This window comes from Corvus moneduloides, chromosome 4, assembly GCF_009650955.1.
Source record: "Corvus moneduloides isolate bCorMon1 chromosome 4, bCorMon1.pri, whole genome shotgun sequence".
NCBI classification, from domain to species: Eukaryota; Metazoa; Chordata; class Aves; order Passeriformes; family Corvidae; genus Corvus; species Corvus moneduloides.
The window spans coordinates 27031396-27049366 of record NC_045479.1 but is presented as its reverse complement, the minus strand read 5'-3'; the positions used below and the strand labels follow the sequence as shown (position 1 = coordinate 27049366).

Below are 17971 nucleotides of genomic sequence, written 5' to 3'. Positions count from 1 at the left end.
TTGTGTGAGTGTTTGAATCTTAAAGGAAGAAACATTATGGTATAAATAGTTTGGTGTTATGGGCAGACTGGAATGCCTCTATTGATGATTGTGGCGTTATGTCTTTGAGAGAAAAGAAAATGATTTGTACTTGAAGTATATCTGACCCTGCCTCTACCATGGCAGATTTTAGATAGGACCAGTCCCAGGCATCTCAGCTCTGGTATCTTCATCATCCCCAACCTTGACTATGTCTCCAAATCCATTTAGAGCCAGCCTATGCTCCCAGGCTTCTCTCACAAGTCACACCAATAGTTCCGTGGATGCTGCAGCCATATCCTTTCCCTTCTCCTCATAAGACGTTAGGATGCTGGCAAGTGCCAGAGGTTTACATTTGCTTTAGTTCTGTTAAAAAAAAACCCAAAACATTGGCACAGGTTTACTACAAAAATCATCTAGAACTGGCTTTTTGTTCCCCACCCCAAGGCTGGAGAACATTGCTCATCTGTTTTGCTGTCATCTTGCACTCCCAGCACCTTGCTGTGTGTCACCATCTCATATTTGGCTTGCAAGGCCCCTAGAGTGGAGCTGGGCATGACTTTACAGATCCTGGCATGAGGGGTCCCAGCTCCCAGAGGAAGCTTCTTGCCCAACACATCCTATGGCTCTGGAGGCACAGACAGCGGTGGGGGGTGGCATGCTGGTCTGGGGCAGCTGTGTCTGCTGTTGCTAAGGCTTAGAAGGCAGATTTTCTGAAGTTGTTTACATCCCTATGTCCATCTCAGGCTCCTAAATGCCCTTTAAAATTCCCCCTTTGATGTTCGTTATCTATTTATTAAATACCCTTTTATTTGCCTCAGGGGGGCAATTCCAAATTTTAAAATTATGTAGGCAGGGGTTGGTCTGCAGGGCCACCACTTCTCCCAGCTGCATGTGGCCACTTGAGATTTGGAAACAGCTTTGGCTTTGCTCTGCAGCAACACAGTTTCTGTTTACTTGCTACTTAATGAGAAGATGAAAATTAGAGGATCCTCAAGGCTAAAACTGAACATTTGAGGGCTGTTCCAGATTGCTTGGAGCACAGCCAACTAACTACCTGTCAGCTGTATTTCCCTTTCACGCTACTGAGTCCTGAGTGCAGCAAGACTCACTGAAGTCAGCCAGGTGTGGGGTCACTCTGTTTGTGGCTTCGCAGAGGCAGACAGCTAATTGGCAAGTCCAGATGTTCCTGCTGTTCTGGTGGGACATGGTGATGGGGATTTGCTTGTACCTAGGTGCACTGGCACTAGAGCAGCTAATCAGAGGCTCATTTTCATACCTTTGTCACAAGAAGATGTGACCTGAGCAGTAGGATTGCCTTTTGTTAGGCTCACTGTGTTGTAAAGTTAGAGGCTGCTACCCTGCAGCACAGCTGTCACGTACTGAGTCCTGTTCAGCTAGGTCTGCCCAAACCCCTATCATGGCTGCACTGTCCATGTGCATGGATGTGTCCATGTTTCCCACTGCTCCATCCCTGCTGCCTTTCTGCCTCCAACCTGTTTCCACTGCACTGCCCCAGTAGCCTGCTAGCCTACATATTTCCAGATTTTTTCATGAAATGTTTTCATCAGAACGACCACTGAGTGCTGCTCAGTGTGGGACCTGTGCACACCTAACAGTCACATGCTCAGGAATTAAAGCTGCTTCCCTGCCAAGGCAGAGCAGGCGTCACACACACCAGTGCAGAACAGCCATTGTCTGTGTAAAGTTGGCTGTGCAGGAGAGGAAACCCTGTTCCCGTGGTCCTTGCAGGCCTGCACTCTTGTGAACTATGATCATACAAGAGGCAGAACCAAAGTAATGTGTTCTTCATCTTCTCCTTAATGTCATTACCTCAAACCAATGCCAGCATGTATAAATGACGCACACTGGAAAGGCCAGGGAATGGCAAGGCTGCACCCTGGAGAACTCTGAAGAGCTCTTAAACCCAAACAAGACCCCTGCACCCCCACTTTCAAACACAGCAGCCTGGCAAACATTCATCTGGGAGTGCTACCACAGCCTCACCCACAGAAAGGGCTCTGTAGTGTTTATTTTTCCCTTGTACTTTGGTACTCAGCTCCACGTGTTTTTGCCTGAATGTATCATGCTTTTATGCACCAGGACAATGCTGGGCCACAGTCCAGGCCTCTTGGATTCAGTCTGAAAGCTGGCTGCTGAAGATGGATACCTAGGCATGCCAGCTTTAGTTTAGGTTTTAAAATAAAACTTCCATCCTTTCTGTTTGTGATGGCTGGTAGCATGACCTCAACAACACTATCAGAACACAGTTTGTTCAAGTCTGCAGAGAGCCTTTAATGATAACTCAGAGATGTGAAGGACTTTATTCAATTTCACAGCACTTTTAATTCCAAGACACTATCTGAGCATCTCTACTCATCCAAGAATTAGATGTGGAAGAAGAGCACAGGGCTGATCACTTGGCTTTACACACTTCACAAAAGTAAATAATCCAAAGTGTATTATTGTGCCTGCACTTTTCTGGGTGACTGGGGAGTGGGTGCTCACTGCTGCTGTCCTCATAAAGAGATCGAAGAGCCTCATCCCACTCTCTGTGAGGAAATCTCTCTTTCCTTGTCAGCCCAAGATGAAAAATTGCACCAGAAAAGTAATCACTGCCAGGAGGTGATTTTTGCAGGTTGCAGTTTGAGACCTGCATCCTATGGGAGTGTGCAGACTGCCACTGATCTGGCCTCCCGGCTGCTCTTCCCACAGCTTATGCTAGGCAAGGTCACTTAACTGTACATGCCCCAGTTTCTCTGTGAAGTGAGGCTAAACATTAAATAGCAATGGGTAAAAACATTTATTAATAAATATCTAAGACCTTTGAAACCTTTAAAAAGTATAAATTACTCAACTGATATATCAAGAAGTACTGATGAGGGAAGGAGAAGTCAATGGTAACAAACCAGTTCAACACAGTGTCTCCACACTCTGCTTAGAGAGGTAGCTCGCTGAAAGAGGTGAAGCTTCTTCATGTGCCCGGTGTACCTGGCAGTGCTTGGCAAAACATTAGTGGAGATACTGTTTAGAAATCTTCATCATCGAAGGTCTCAGTGCACCGCAGCATCACGGTCTCATGATCATAGTGAAGATCTTCTTCCTGAAAGCCCCCCCAAAGTCAAGCAGGATTAAAAAACAGAGGAGTTCATTGAATTTCAAATACGCAGTGAGTTGGTCAAGAGCTGATGTGCCAGCAAATGCACCATGAGCCCTCCCTCCTCTCTGAATCAACCACCAGCATTTGGTAAGTGCCTGAGGTGCCTGATGAAGAATGGCTCAAATTTTCTGCCAGTTTCCTTCTAAAACCACATGGCTCCACCCTGTGTCTATTTACATCATCTAGACAGATGTAACTGACTGTGGTAGCAAGGATGTCACAAAACAGGCTATGAAGGTATGAGAGCTTCCTTGAGGCCTTAACTTCTACTAACTTCAGGCTTTGTTCCACTTTTAGCCATAGAAGGAAACGGTCTTCTCTTTCACCAGTTTAGAGAGAGTAAGTGGCTCTTGAGAAATCCAAGTTTAGAAGGTGAAAGTGTTCGTGCCTGCAGTCCATCTAGTCCACCTTCCGCATTGATGCAAGACTTTTCAGTGAAATACTGCTTTTAAAAATAGGTGCTGTTTAAAAATGTATAGCTTAAGGAGCACTAAATACCACTTGCTTGTTAAGTGACTCATCTAAAATCCATGATTTCAAAAGAAAGTGTGCCTTTGAAGACACAAAGGTGCTCAGCACTATTTAGGAAAAAAACCTCATTGAGTTTCATTGAGGTAAAAACTTTGGATCTCAGTCTAAATGAATCCTTTACTGCCTTTGCTGCTAAGCTTCTCTTATGATGTGACCTTAAGACAACAGCTCTTGAAAAATTACAAGATTGCTTAACTAATCTCATGCTCAGAAATATTTCTTTATCAGGTACCGTAGAAGCATGCTCCTGTTCTCATTTTGGGGTCACTGCCTTTTTAAGAGCTCTCCCTTTCCTTGTCCAAATCATTTGTCCCCTCCTCTTGCGTGAGTTTTTCTGAAGCTTTTTATTCCAGTGAGGGGCATGCCATTGGCAGCCTTGAGAGCCAGGGCAGCGGCTCAAGAGGAGCTGTGCTCAGTAGCTCTGTGACTATGAAACAGGGACCATCCACAATCCAACAGCAGTAGTTGCAGTTTGTACCTGGACAGTTAACCAGAAATGACAGAACATGGCACTGGCATGAATGACCAGCAATGAAATCCATCACCTCATCAGCTCTGCAGATGAAAGGAAAGGAGACCATGGGCTGCCTTTTGTATTTCAGTCAGGTGCACATCACACGACTTACCTTGGTACTTACTGTACTTGCTGCCCACCTCTGTATCTTCTACAAGGTGTGTGCACAGTGTCCTGGGACACTGCTTTATCCTTGGGATAATTATCCCAGCACTTCCCAAACTCCTGTGCTAGCATAGCACCAGCACAGGTACCATGTCAAGGGAAGGGGAATGGTCTGCAGAGGTTCAGTCATACCCATAAGGTAAGCAGGACGGGTTCCTTTCCCTGTCAAGTCCAGGAGTCTCTGATGCTCTGAGCAGCCCAATTTCTGGGGTAAGGTGAGTAGCCTATACTGATCTCTCTGCTGCTGCCTGAGTTGGTGTGTTTCAAGCTAGCTGGAACATCTTCTATCCCTGCTCTGCAACCACTTTCATAACTGTCTCAATCTGTTTGCTTTGAGATGGATCCGAATTTCTGCTCTCAAAACAAAAAATATCTTGTCAGTCATATTTTCTTTTGGCTTTTTTTTTGCCTCTTGGCAGCACTGTCTAGATGTGCAGTACTGCACTCTAAATCAAAACAGATTGTGACCTTCACATTATCTAGCCTGGGTGATTTCTGCTCAAACTCCCTTTTTATTGTCTTATCACAGACAACTAAAAGTTCCTGTGTAAAACAAATGTGTGCAGCTTTTTATTTCCTTTCGGATCCACACAGTACACTCAACTGCCAATTTGCAGTACTTTGGGTTCTTTTGCTGCTTTTCTTCCCATCACTGCCATTCTCCTAGTCTTGTTTTAAATGTGCCTCTTTAAAGCTTGAGAGAGACACTACCTCTTCCCATACCACCTCATCTGGGAGCTGGGAGATGGACTTGGGCTCACATATAACGAAGCAGCCCCAAGCAGAAGGACAAGATGAGACCATGCCAGGCCTGACACTCACAAAAGAAATTTAAAACCAGAAAATGCTATATCTTGCCTAAAGATTTTCTTTCTTTTCTAGGCCTGCTCAGTTCATGGTCATTTACATAAACACAAGAAGAGTTCCGCTCTTACATAGAACATAGCTATTCACAGACCAAAGGGCTGTGTAGATCAGTGCCTGGTTTCTGACAACAGTCAGCAGGTGAAGTTTAGAAAAAAGTGCAAGAATTGGGCACACAGTGTGCTCAGTTTTACAATAAATGCTCCTACATTATAGCAAACTGTGCTGTGAGGTCCTCCTGTACTGGAAAATGAATCTGGACCTTCAGATTTAGTAATTGCCCATGGATTGATGACCCTGGAGTTTAAATATGGTAATTTGTACATGCAAGTATCTTTAATATGTTGTTTTTTCATTTTATTTAGTGCTTTCTAGTTCTTCTGGTGTTAGACACAATGAGTAATCATTCTGTGTACCAAATCCACACCATGTAGGAATAAAATGGTCTTGCAGTACCCCTCAGTCTTTTTTTTAGAAAAGTCCTACTCTTAACAGTTTCTAGTTAATGCCTTTGCCTGTGCTTGCTGCCATTCTCTGCACCTCCTTTAGTGCTATCTCCAAGATGGGGGAGCCAAATGGCATGCAGCAGTTTCTATGTGATAGATTCAGACAGTGGTGCAACACTAGTTTCTGCTTTGTTTTCTGTCACAACTACCCCTCACCACAAACCTATTTTCCTTCAAAGGAGCATCTGTTCAAGTACTAGAGACAGGTGGGAGCTAGGAGCTAGGCAATAGAAACCAGCAAACCAGTGGCTGCTGTGGAGGTACCACTGACTGAACCAAACCTCTGCCTGAGGGGTATCTCCCTTTCTGTTCTTCACCCACAGGCAAGCTCTGAGCCACCTCCTTGGCAGGGAGATAAGAAGGGGAGGACAAACAATGCAAGCACAAAGACTTCTGGCTCAGCAAACTTGCAACAGTAGGCTGAGGTTAAGAGGAAGCTCAGGACCTTTTCATCAGCTCTTTCAAGAACACGAGTATCCTGCTTCTAGGGCCTGCCAGTGGAGGGCTCAGGGCAGGGAACCTGGCACCCAGACAAGCAGAAGGTGGTTCTACTGAGCTCAGAATGAAGCAGCTGGGGGTTGATGGAGAACTGGAAAGTGAGCTTTACCTGCTCAGAGGAGATCACTCAAGCTTTTCCACAAGGAACTTTCATGCAAAGGATAATAATAAAAAAATTTTTAAATTCCTTACATCATTTGCCATTTTGAATAATATTCAAAGCAGTATTCACTCAGTTTGCCTCTTACAAAGGCAATCCTACTGGCATTTTGGAATGACACATCTGAAATTATGAACCCCAAGTTCTTATTTGTAATCATTCTGGACAATATGATCAGAAGCATTGAATACAAAAATCCCTTTCTGACATTGCTCCTGAAATACACTGCTTCTTCTTTAAGGAATCCTTTGGCAAGGCTTACCTGGCAAAACTGTGTATTAGCAAAGAAGAGGTGTTTTAGGAAGTCAGTGACCTGCAGATAGAGTCTCTGGTGATCCTCTGGATTTTCAGAAGTGCAGCTTGCAAATGCTGAACTGAAAATGGAATCAGATACTGTATTTAATTTCCTGTTCCCTTCTCCTTACTTTCTCTCCTCCATATTTTACTTATAAATTTATAAAAAATTCAAATTGTTTTCGAGATGGTTCTGATAATAAAGAAAACAGCCAAGCAAGACCGGGAGGAGTGGTGATGGATGTATTGATGAGATACTGTTTGCTAAGTGCAAGGCAGATGTATAAGAACAGAGAAAAGAAATACAAGCAACTGGTGTCACAACAAGGAGATCCACTGATACATGACAGCTACAGTAACACTGTTTTGGGGAAAAGTAAATATCCATTAAAACAGACAGCTGCAATGGTTATTTGGGAGTGTATTTGGTAGGGTTGTTCAGAGGAACAGCTTTGACTTCTTCTGTAAAGTTTTTGAGTGAGTGCAGTAACCTGTGTTCATGTAATGACATGTTAGCTGTAACTGGCAGGTTTGTTCTCAGGTAACTGTGGCACAAAAATAAGCTTTTCATTCTGGACCTCACCTCTGCATTCTTCCTGGGATTTTACAAAGTTCTGCCATCACACCTCTGTCCAGAATTACAAGGTGCAGAACAATAGGCAAGAAGAGAAAATAATAAATGTTGACTACTGAAATACTAAACTGATTTGGGACCTAAAACAGACTGTAAAGATTATTGTAATACTCTGCAGTATTAAGAAATACTTAATCTTATTTTAAAAGCAAATGGAAATTATGACCTCATAAATACTATTTAATAAATAAATCTTTGTTAAGCTTTTTCATCCATTCAAGTATATTCTGATCAACAGCCAAAACAACCTTATTTTAATTCATTCTCTTCTGAAAGTGCAACCTGGAATGGTGGCAAAAGAAAGAGAGTCACATTAAAGATTACTCTAAATGTTGAAAAGTAAGTAGAAAGTGGGATTAAAATCCCACATATTAAAAACACTACTTGCAAAGAGAAACAATCCTAACAAAGACTAAGTAGAAAGAATACATAAAAGAGAAATCATAATGTGATTTTCCTCTTGAGGAAAACAACCCTTTTTGTTCTTTGGTCTACTGGGAAAAATCAAAGGCAGTGCCAGCTTTGTATTTGACATGTTCTCTTCCAGGTAACTCATCTGAACTGAAGAGGAAAGAGGTGTTATTTAACAGGTCCTGTGTTTCTTTGGTATTACTGTTCAGGTCAACCACACTTTACCCTGATCGCCTCCACGTGACTGAATTAGAGTACTTGAAAAAGACAAGGGAGAAAATGTTGACAAATTATCATTTCTGTCTCATTAAATGAGAGTACAGTTTATGATTAGCTGATTCATCCATGGAATGCCTCTTGGTCCTCACAGGCCTGGTAAGTGACAGAGAGAAAAGGAAAATATTATGAGTATTGTAAATTGAAAAGACAGAAAGCTGTGCAGAGTAGCCAAGAAAATCAGAAGGACCCCACTTATCCTGAAGTGATGGGCTGCTCTTAGTAAGTGATTCTTACTGATTCTGCTGTAAATGACCATTAGTAATTTCACTTTTACACCTGAAAAGGAAGTATTATCGTGAGCACAGTTGCTGGAGGCTGCTACTCTGACCATTTATTAAAAAAGAGAGCTGGACTATTGTCTTACTCCACAGAGTACTTGCCGTGGAGTACTGAAGTGAGCTATTAACGTACTGTGTCTGCCAAAAGGGGGCAGATTGTAATTTACCTCTGGCTGGACATGCCCTGAGTCTTGCTTCTGTCGAGGAAACCAGCAGCAACATCAAACGCATCTTCAAACATCACCTAGCAGAGAAATCACTTCAGATGTCAGCATATCCAGCCACCTAAAAGTTTTACCCACAGCATAACTTTTAATAATGAAGTCTTTAAAAGCATGATACTCTTTCTTTACATTTAACAGGTATGTTTGCAGCTAGAGTAAACCAAGAGGTTTTGTGGAGACAGGAATAATGTGGAATAACTGTATTTCATGGCTGGGAACACAAGGTCAGCCCACTCCCTTAAGCCTGTGTTTCAACCTCTAGGAATTAGGCTTCACATTACATTTCCCAGAAAATCAGTAAAACCCACAAATTGTGTCGGTGCTTTAGAGACTTGACTGTGGACTGCTGCTTATGGCTGGAGGTCTCAGCTGTACCAGCCAGTTTCTCCAAATTCCAGTTTACAAAGGAGTTTGGATGCTCCTTGTGCCAGACCACTAAACTCATTAGTTCACTCTGCCATAATGCAGTTCACACACTTTCTGTGCCAGAAAAGTACCGTACGTGGAACATTCCCATGACATTTCCTAAGGTGACGAGCAGTATGAGCTGTGTCCTGTGACCCAAAAAGAACTTGTCAATGCAATTTACTTATATGCTAAAGGTAAACATCTGTCCCTTTCTTGCAGCTAATGAAATTACACATACCTCTTCGAGCAGCTAGTTCCTTCAGCAATCAGTGCTCCAGGAACCATTTATAGAGTTGGCTGTTCTTTAATCAATCTCTTATTAATAAGTGCCCTGGTCTATTCAGTCACTGACTTCTGCTCTGCAGAAGTGCATGGTACAGGCAGTCATTGGCCCTGTACCACTGGGACTGGTCTAAAAATACTTTCTCTTTGCTACCAAGTGCTTTGATGAAAAAACCCCACCCAACCCAAAACACAGCAGGCTTTGGCAAACTAGGTATCCCTTCTGGATTTAGATAATCTGTGCTCTTTGGAGAGTTTGCAGAGCACAGTAACTGTATAATTCTTTTTCTGCTTCTGTCCCTGGAGCAAGGTACGCAGCAAATTTAACTGTAAACTTGGCACAGAAACTCCGCAAGTCAGTGGAGACCAGCAGGATTACTACACTGCACTACTGCAGCTTGCTAGGTATCTTCTCCTATCTTACTATCTTACCTTGCTAGGTATCTCACCAAGATAAATTTTGCTGCAGACATTTACTCAAAGACTGCTTATTGTCTCCATGTATACATTCATGTGGTCTTGGGAAAGCTTAGTTACAACTACCCTATGTTTGCAATTAAAAGCTGGCAGAGCCAATTGGCTTCTGAAGGCTTGGAGTTTCAGAGGCAGAACTATGAATGTTGCTGAGCATTACTCCTCTGCGTGGAGGACTGAGGAACCACTGGCTTCCTCACTGTTACCTCCGCTGTCCCTCAACACACCTTCAGTGCAAGCAGGCTCTGGGCAAACAGCCTTGGGATCCATGAAGAAATCCTCTCTGGCTACAGTACTGCAAGATGCTGTCCCTGCTCTCTTCAGAAAGCTCTTGCCAGAAATGGGAAATAGCTGTGGAGACCTCAGGAAGAGGCACCTCTCCAGTTGCAAAACAATTCCATGCTCTATCAGCAGGTCCACTGTGTGCTTATAAAAATACAGGTATCTGGAAGGAAAGGAAAGGAAAGGGAGGCATCTCTTAAGAGGCAGGCTATAAGGCAGCCATCTACTGAAATCAGGCGGGCACCTGGGGAGTGGCTCTGATCCATAACTGCTTCACTGGACTCTGCCTCCAAGACTTCATACAATTACTGAGTGATGGCCCAACACTGCTGAAGATTTCACCTGAAATCAGGCTCCAGCTTCAGCCTCAGCCTCAGCAGGACTGCCTCCACAACAGAAGCTCCAGGCACTGCAGGTTGTACTGGTCGCACAGGCACAAACCTCATTACTGGAATTTAATAATTTTTCAGTTTACTTGCCTCTGTATCCTGAGCCTTTTGCACTGTAAGTCCCTTTTTTATACATCTACTGGCATCGCACTACACTTTAAAGCCCCTGGCTGAGGGTCATATCCTGATGCACAAGGTGCTATACATGCAGACAGGAAGGACACTACCCTAAGGTCTGGATGCTCTGACTTAAGCCACGGATGCTCAAATTTCCTCCATTTTACATCTAAGGAAACACATCCCTAGGACTGATCTCTATGGCAGTCTGTAGTGAAACTGGTGGTGGAACATAGGGCTCATAATTTCAACCCAGTGGCTAAATCTCAGAACAAACCTGCTTCTTCTGCTAGCACTGTGTGGCACAGTGAATCAAGGATAATAATGTCTACTTCAGAAAGCAGCACTGAAGGTTATTTTACATTAATTAAATGCTTCGAGAGTCTCAGATGAAAATAAAAAGATCAAAGGAGTACAAAGCAAGAGTTTCTATAAACAGCAGTCATTCGGTACTATGTTTGGGCTCAAAATGATTCCTTGGAAGATGTCCCAGATGAGCACATTTCCTGATTAACTGAAACAATATTGCATGAGAAAGCAACTCAAAAGAGTTTGTTCTTTTCTTTTTTATTTGTAAATATTTGTTCCAGCAAACCAATATTGAAAATATAATTTTGTAGGCAAGCATAAATCTGTTTAAACCCCAGTTTCCACACTCAGGAGTATTTTCCACCACTGCTGGAGACAAAATACCAGAAGGGGAATAAGTTGTTCTCATGTAAGGTACTGCACTCACTAAGGTTTCTGTATGTCCAGCTCCAAACAAAGGACCTGGAATTTCTCAAGCAGAACATGAATCACCATTAGACTGCTCTGCTAAAGAAATTAAGCTTGAAGCACGACTCAAATATTTCCTTCCCAGATGGAAGGAGGCAACCACATTTTGCACTGGGCAGAGTACTCTGAAGTCCTACCAATGTAGCTCCTGCTGCTGGGACATGGGAAAAAAAACCCAGTCAGTAGAAGCTCAAAGCATTTCTGATGCTTCCCCAAATCATGTGATTAAATGATCATCAAAAGGCTGTTGCTTTCTTTGCTGAAGAGTCCCTTTCGTTTTATGCCTGTTATAAAAGGTAATTTTTTGACAAGAATTAGCTATAAACCAAATGCAATCGGCCCTAGGACTATAGGGTAAGTGCCAGAGTCTACACAGTACAGGCCCTGGTCTGCCTCGTCAGTAAAGAACGTGAAAGTCAGGTGTTTATGGCTCCGTCGTGCACTCTTTGATGAAGCAGATTTTTCTAATCCTGAAAATCTTGGTTCAGCACATTTCAAGGTCTTCTAAACGATACCTTAACTACAGCCACCTCCAATTCTAATGGGAGCTAAAGCAGGAGCAGGAGTGGGAAGCTGGTGCCATCTGCTGGTCCAGCTGCACTCTCTTTTGAGGAAAAACCCGATGATCCAAGGCGTTTTTTAGAAATACACAGCAGTTCAAAGCAAAGAGAAGAAGGAACTGCAGAAGTTTTTGGCTACAGCGGTGATGCCATGGAAGAGGATGCCAGCTGCAGCTCTGGATTCTCCTGCACTGGCGTGTTCTTAATTCTGGAATGGTTAGGGTGAAATGGACTGCTTGATGGTACAAAATAGATTACACATGCATCTATTTCTCATATCTTTACAATCAAACAGTCGTTTATCCTGTTGGAAATGCAGCATAGAACCTCTAATTACCTCCTAGTGTTGTCTGACAGGAAGGGGAAGAACATGGGAATATAATGTACTCAGTTTTAAGGTATCAGTAACTGAAAAAAACCCAGTAATTTTACCATTACGACTTCTAACTAAAATACATGGACAACTGACATGAGAATGGTGGTCTTTGACTGTTAGGTCCTGCATCAGGCATTTAGGAGCTTAAAGGGTTTACAGATTCACACCCACTAGCTCTAAGCGTAACACACGTGCAAGTGTTTAGGTTCCCCTCCTCCCCAGTGTTGCAGACATGTTTGCATTGTTGCAGAATGCCTTCTGGTATCTTCCAGACAACCTCTATTCTGCAGCCCAGAGGCTGAGGACTACAAGCTCTTCCTTGGTTGAATCCAGCCTTACCCTACTCTGATCCCAAGCTGCCAGGAGCTAAGGGTCTGTTTCTGGAAGGGGCAGCTCCTCATAACAATGCCATTAGAGGAAGGATGAGCATCACTGTGGGGAAAAGAATGTGCCTAACTCTGGTTCCTGCACCTCCCTGGAACACATACAGTTAGACACCTGACAAGTTCATCTGGTGCAGCAATTCTTACCCTCCTAAAATCTAGCCCCATTGCAGGGATACAGTGGTAAAGCATGGCAACACAGAGACTGACACACTTGAAAGAAATTTTCTTCTTTTTCTTAAGGGGTGAAAAATCCTCAGGGATCTACCAAGGCCTGAAAAGCTGGGGACTGCTACAACACTGAGAGCTCATTCATGTGCAAGCTGTGAGGGCTTAGGAAGTGATCAGCTTCATCACCAGTAGGGCCAAAGTTGCTGGCACAAGGCTTCTGCAAGGCAGGTGCAGGCTCCAGCAGGACTGCATGGACAGCAGTGCCTGGATGCAGTGATTATGCAAACAAGTTAAAAACCTGAGGCTATGTGGGGTGCACCTACCGTTCAAATTCCATTAGATCTGGGGATAAAGTGTCTGAAAACTGGATCAATTCTGGCTTCCCATATTCTTCCGGTGTTTGTTTTTCACATTCTTGAAGCAAATACCAGATGGCAGAGTCACTTTCACTCATATCTTCTGAGCCTGATGTAGTGCTGGAAAGAACACAAGGGAAAAAAGCCACATGAACAACTTCTTAACTGGATTAATAAGGCCCTTGTCATGGTCACTCCAAAGCCCAGAGCCATTCTTCCCAAGCCAGCTTTTTCCTCCTTCTTTTGCTCTGCAGGCAATGAGAAATCCTTGCCAGAGATCAGCTACATAGAAGGGAAAGAAAATACAAGCACTGACTGGAAACGAGACCAACAACATGCTTAGAATGTCTGTGCACTCAATGGGATTACAGCAGTCCAGGTGAAACCTCTTTCTCCTCTCCTCATGATGAAAAACCTCTGCTTGGAAACACAGTAGCAATGACAAAGAAGTTCAGAGATGCTGGGATGGAAGCAAGTGCAAAGTATTATCATCTTTTATTGACTGGTATAAGCCCTTACCTGGAACTGCTGAACTGCCTCCTCACATACTCCTCCCTGACTTCCTCCAAGCTGGATGGGCTCCCATCCTCCAGACTGCAGCTCGCTGTTGTCAGCAGAAAGGTTACTGTCACATCAATGGCACTTTTGGCTTCTCTCTCACCCTCAGCCCCAACCAAGCAGAATACTGCCAACAACTGGTTCTTCACAAGCCAGAGCTTGTCATTAGGCAAAAATGATGTGAAAGAAGGAACATTTGTCTCTTCTACAATGTAACTAGCACTACTGGGAGTTTATGAACACTGAGGAACTTAGAATCAATGCCTTCTTTCTAAAATTGATTTGACAGAACTGATGGTGAAAACAACCAGCAAATCAAAGTCTGGGCATGCACTAGTCAATGCAGTATTTTTTGATTACCTTATAATGAATAAATTGCAAGTAAAAAACCTTGACATCCAACCTGTGATTCACAAGCAGTATGAATTTTGCATATATGCAAGTACATACAAGGGGAAGCTTGCCTCAATCTCCCCTCAGCAAGCCTCACTGCTTGTTATCCCTTCAGTTTTGCTGTCAAACTATTCTTTCTACCTGTAACTCACTTTTATGGGTTATCCAAGGATGTGGGTTCAGATGAGGTTGTTCATTTTAAGCACTGAGACTTCTAATAGATGCAAATTACTGGAGGTGCAAGTCACATGAATAGCCTTTTTTTTTCTAGCTGACAGGAATTTGGACACTTGAAGGGACAAAAAAATATGTCCAAAGCCTCTATCCTGTCAGCCCCTAGTTCTGCCTGCTGCCAGCGGAGGCAGTGGCCAGCAGCACTACACAGAAGGCACGTTGTTGGGGGCGTGAAGCCCCGCAGCAGGAGCTGCCACCCGTGTCGACAGTACCTGCTGACCAGTGTGACCGAGGTGTCACAGGCTGTAACAGAGCAGGGTGTGCCAAGCTGAAAGAAAACAAAACTGTAGCATCTCTCTTAACCATTTATATCAGAGTACACTCTTTACCAGAGGCTTCCATTTCCTACCCTAGGAAATCCTTCTAGCTAACACCCCAGTGTGCTGTTGGGCAGTGTAAGCTCTCGCAGGGCTGGGTGCTGGTGACAGCTGTGACTCACACTGTGCCATACGGCTGTGGCCAGAGCTCCTGCAGGCTCCGAGTGGGAGCCTAAGGATCCAGCCTGGGCACCCATGCCAAGCCCCACACCTGCCAGGGTGAAGCTGCCAAGGGGACTCAGCTCAAACAGCCTGCTGCCATGGGACAGCAGGAATTGCTTGTTTCCTTCCTTCACCTAGACTGGGGAAGGGGCAGGAAAGACTGAGAGTCAGAGGGGCATTTCTGAGACACAGTGCTTAGTGGGTTGGCAGACTTTTCACCATCCCTTTTTTTTTGTTACAACTAAAGCCACAGTTGGCTGCAACGCTTTAATGGGCTCAGCTGTGTACAGCTGTCTCTATTTAACAAACACATAAAAACCAAGTCCGGGCTCTTTGTCCAAGCAAATACTTGCATACAGTTACCTTTCATCTTCAGCAAAGAACACAAGGTTTGCTCCAGCTTCTGGATAGATGTCTTAGCCTTACGCAAAACTTGATACTAAACATAAGAAGAAAACAGAACTGATTGTTCTCTGCTCTAACTAGATTCATGTTTTAACATGCCTTTGTTGCTTTCTGCATTTTTCCTTCATGTTTACCTTCAGTAATTTCCATGTCTCTGTGAAAACAACTGTGTTGTTTCACTAGCTACCCTTATACATATGAAAAGGGGAAAGAATTAATAGGAGAGTAACTTCAATATAGAATATAAATATTTGGGTATACATTATGCAATACATACACAAACACCCAGTCACACAGACATTTGCTACTTAACTCTGATCTTTTTTCATCAGCAAATGGTCTTGTTTGGATCGTTCTCTTCTTGGAGCATGTCCAGAAATACCATGCTGTGAAGTCTTGTTGGATGCCTACCAACTTAAGGCATAAGATTTTACTAATGATTTCCCATGAGACTTTTGCTAGGAGAAGCCTTTGCCATGTCCTGCATTGCTCTAACCCGGATTACAGCAGTGTAGAACATGGCAAAGGCTTCTCCTAGCAAAAGTCTGGATTAACAGGATTAACTTCAGTGCTGCACATCATTCCTTCATCATCTATACCAAGCACAACTGAAAACATACAGCTAAAGCATTTAAACATACATATCTCCAAAATATTTCAAGACTTATGTGCATGGTGAGACCATCCATGTCTACACTGCAGAGCTTTCATGCTGGATATTTTAGCCAGGCACCAAGTGCTAGGATTACAAGCAACCCTTCTGTATTTAGGCTTTTTAAGATATTAAACTTCCTTTGCCCCCTAGAGTCACGCAAGGGGCACATGACACTATGAAAAAGCAATTTCAAGAACTGGCATGTGAACACAGTCCCCTTAGACCAGGCAAAGGAAGTAGTTGTTTAGTCTTGGCTTCTGAGATCATGCTGACTTCAGGTTAACTTGTATCTTGCTAGAACATGGCAAACTGAACTCTTACCTCAACCTGCACGAGAGCTAAGGGACTCAGCAGGCACAAGCTACATGTAGTGGTATTTAGCATATTCAGGGGACAATTCCTGTCCTAAACAATCATTACCCCCTCTATTTTACAAACTGGAAAACTGAAGGTAACCAATGTAACTAAACAAATCAGTGGAAGAATTGAGAAAATACTCCTGATGTTTACTCCTCTGCCTCAAGCATGGCAATTTCAGTCTTTTCAGTAGTATTTTAAGTAAATTTCATCTTCATAAACAATTTTGCTTAAATAGTTTCTTCCTTTAGTAGAGACCAAGAAACAGTACTGGTGCTTCTTTTTTTCCTGAACTTATTTTTCCAGTGTCTTGAAGACAAAGTGCACCTCCTAAAGCTGATTGAATTACTCCTTTCCCTCTAGCTCCTTCTGTCCCTAAACTCACTGTTCTGATTTCAGAACAAAATGCTGTGACATCAGCTTCCTCATGGGATCCCTTGGTTTGTTTCCAAAATACTATAAAAGAAAATTCAATGCTATAAAAGTGCTGCAAAAAGCCCATAAGGAAAGTACAGATAAGGCACATGACAAACCCATGACCCAGAAACTACAAACTGGACAACTCCCTTACGCTGAGTTGGCAGCTTCAAAGGGAAAGGTGCATAGAGTGAAATTACACACATACTGGCACCCATAAAGACACCGTGATCCTCCTCAGAGATTGAACCTAAAGCTGGTTAAATTGGAACATACTCAGGTATTACAGCGATGCATAGAGAAATAGTCACTGTTCCGCACCTTTGAGGCACAGTTGTCTGACTGGGATAAAACTGTTCCCCGCAAGCTGCTGAAGAGTCTTGCCAGAGGAACCCAGTGGTGTGCCTGTGGCAAGTGCTGCTTTGCCATGCAGTGTTCTACCTCTTGCAGGTGTGGCAGGGGATTGAGACTCACTTTGGCATGTGTCTTCCTTAGACTAGTCTCCAGCTGTGTCTGTTGAAAGCTGCAAGGCAACATTTATTTACACTGAATAAATACGTAAGTGAAGAGAAAGAAATCTTACAGCCCATATAGTGGACAGACAAAAAGAAAAAAACTGGCTGACTGACAAGAGTTTATCTTTCTGTAGAAAATCATGGAGTTTGAAATATTCTCTTTCCCTGAGAGATACCTGCCTGTTAAGTACTTACTGAAACCTAATTCACCACTAACAATTAACAGCAACCCAGCTGAAGCCAGCCTCCTGTCTCCTGCACCCTTCCCTACAATGATTTGATGTTTCATTTCCATGGAATATCCAGGGCTCGGCTTCACAAAGCACTCCTCTGCTCCCACCGATGTTGCTAAAGGACAAGCTTCTTTACAACACTGATTTTTTTTTTTATCCCAATAAACTGTGACATTGATGTGGGCAACGATACCAGACATACACTTGCACGAGAGGGCCAGATCCAGGCCCAGCCGGGCCTGCTGCAGCTGCCCCGCCGGCCTGACACAGCCTGAGGCGCCCGCCTGGAAAGCCCTTCCCGGCCTTTCACTGGATTAACGCCCACTGCGCCGCTACCGACCGCAAGCACAGCCTAGAGGTAAGAGTGCCCGCCCCCGCTGCTCCTTCTGAGGTCGGGAGGGACAGGCCGGCCGGGGGAAGCCCGTGAGGGGCCGCGCCGGGAGCCTCTGGGATCGCTCGCTCGGCCTGTCTGTCAATCCGGCCGCGCCGCCCGGATCCCGCCCCGGACCCCGCCCCGGCCGCCGCCGCGCCCCCGCCGCCCGCGCCAAGCAACACGAGCCGCACGTGGCGGAGGGCCAATCGGCACGCAGCCGGCGCCCGGCGCTGGCCAATCA

General features: G+C 44.0%; 1 protein-coding gene across 1 annotated transcript; it reads right to left on the bottom strand.

Annotated features, from left to right (window-relative positions):
• Positions 1 to 2802: 2802 nt before the first annotated feature.
• STRA8 (stimulated by retinoic acid 8) lies at positions 2803 to 17822 on the bottom strand. Its single transcript, XM_032107372.1, is given in 12 exon segments — positions 2803 to 3121; positions 6679 to 6790; positions 8480 to 8556; position 9770; positions 9861 to 9979; positions 9981 to 10088; positions 10091 to 10145; positions 13079 to 13231; positions 13631 to 13715; positions 15139 to 15594; positions 16931 to 17132; positions 17560 to 17822. Coding segments are annotated over 10 exon segments (792 nt in total). The 5' UTR covers positions 15146 to 15594; positions 16931 to 17132; positions 17560 to 17822; the 3' UTR covers positions 2803 to 3046.
• Positions 17823 to 17971: the final 149 nt, after the last annotated feature.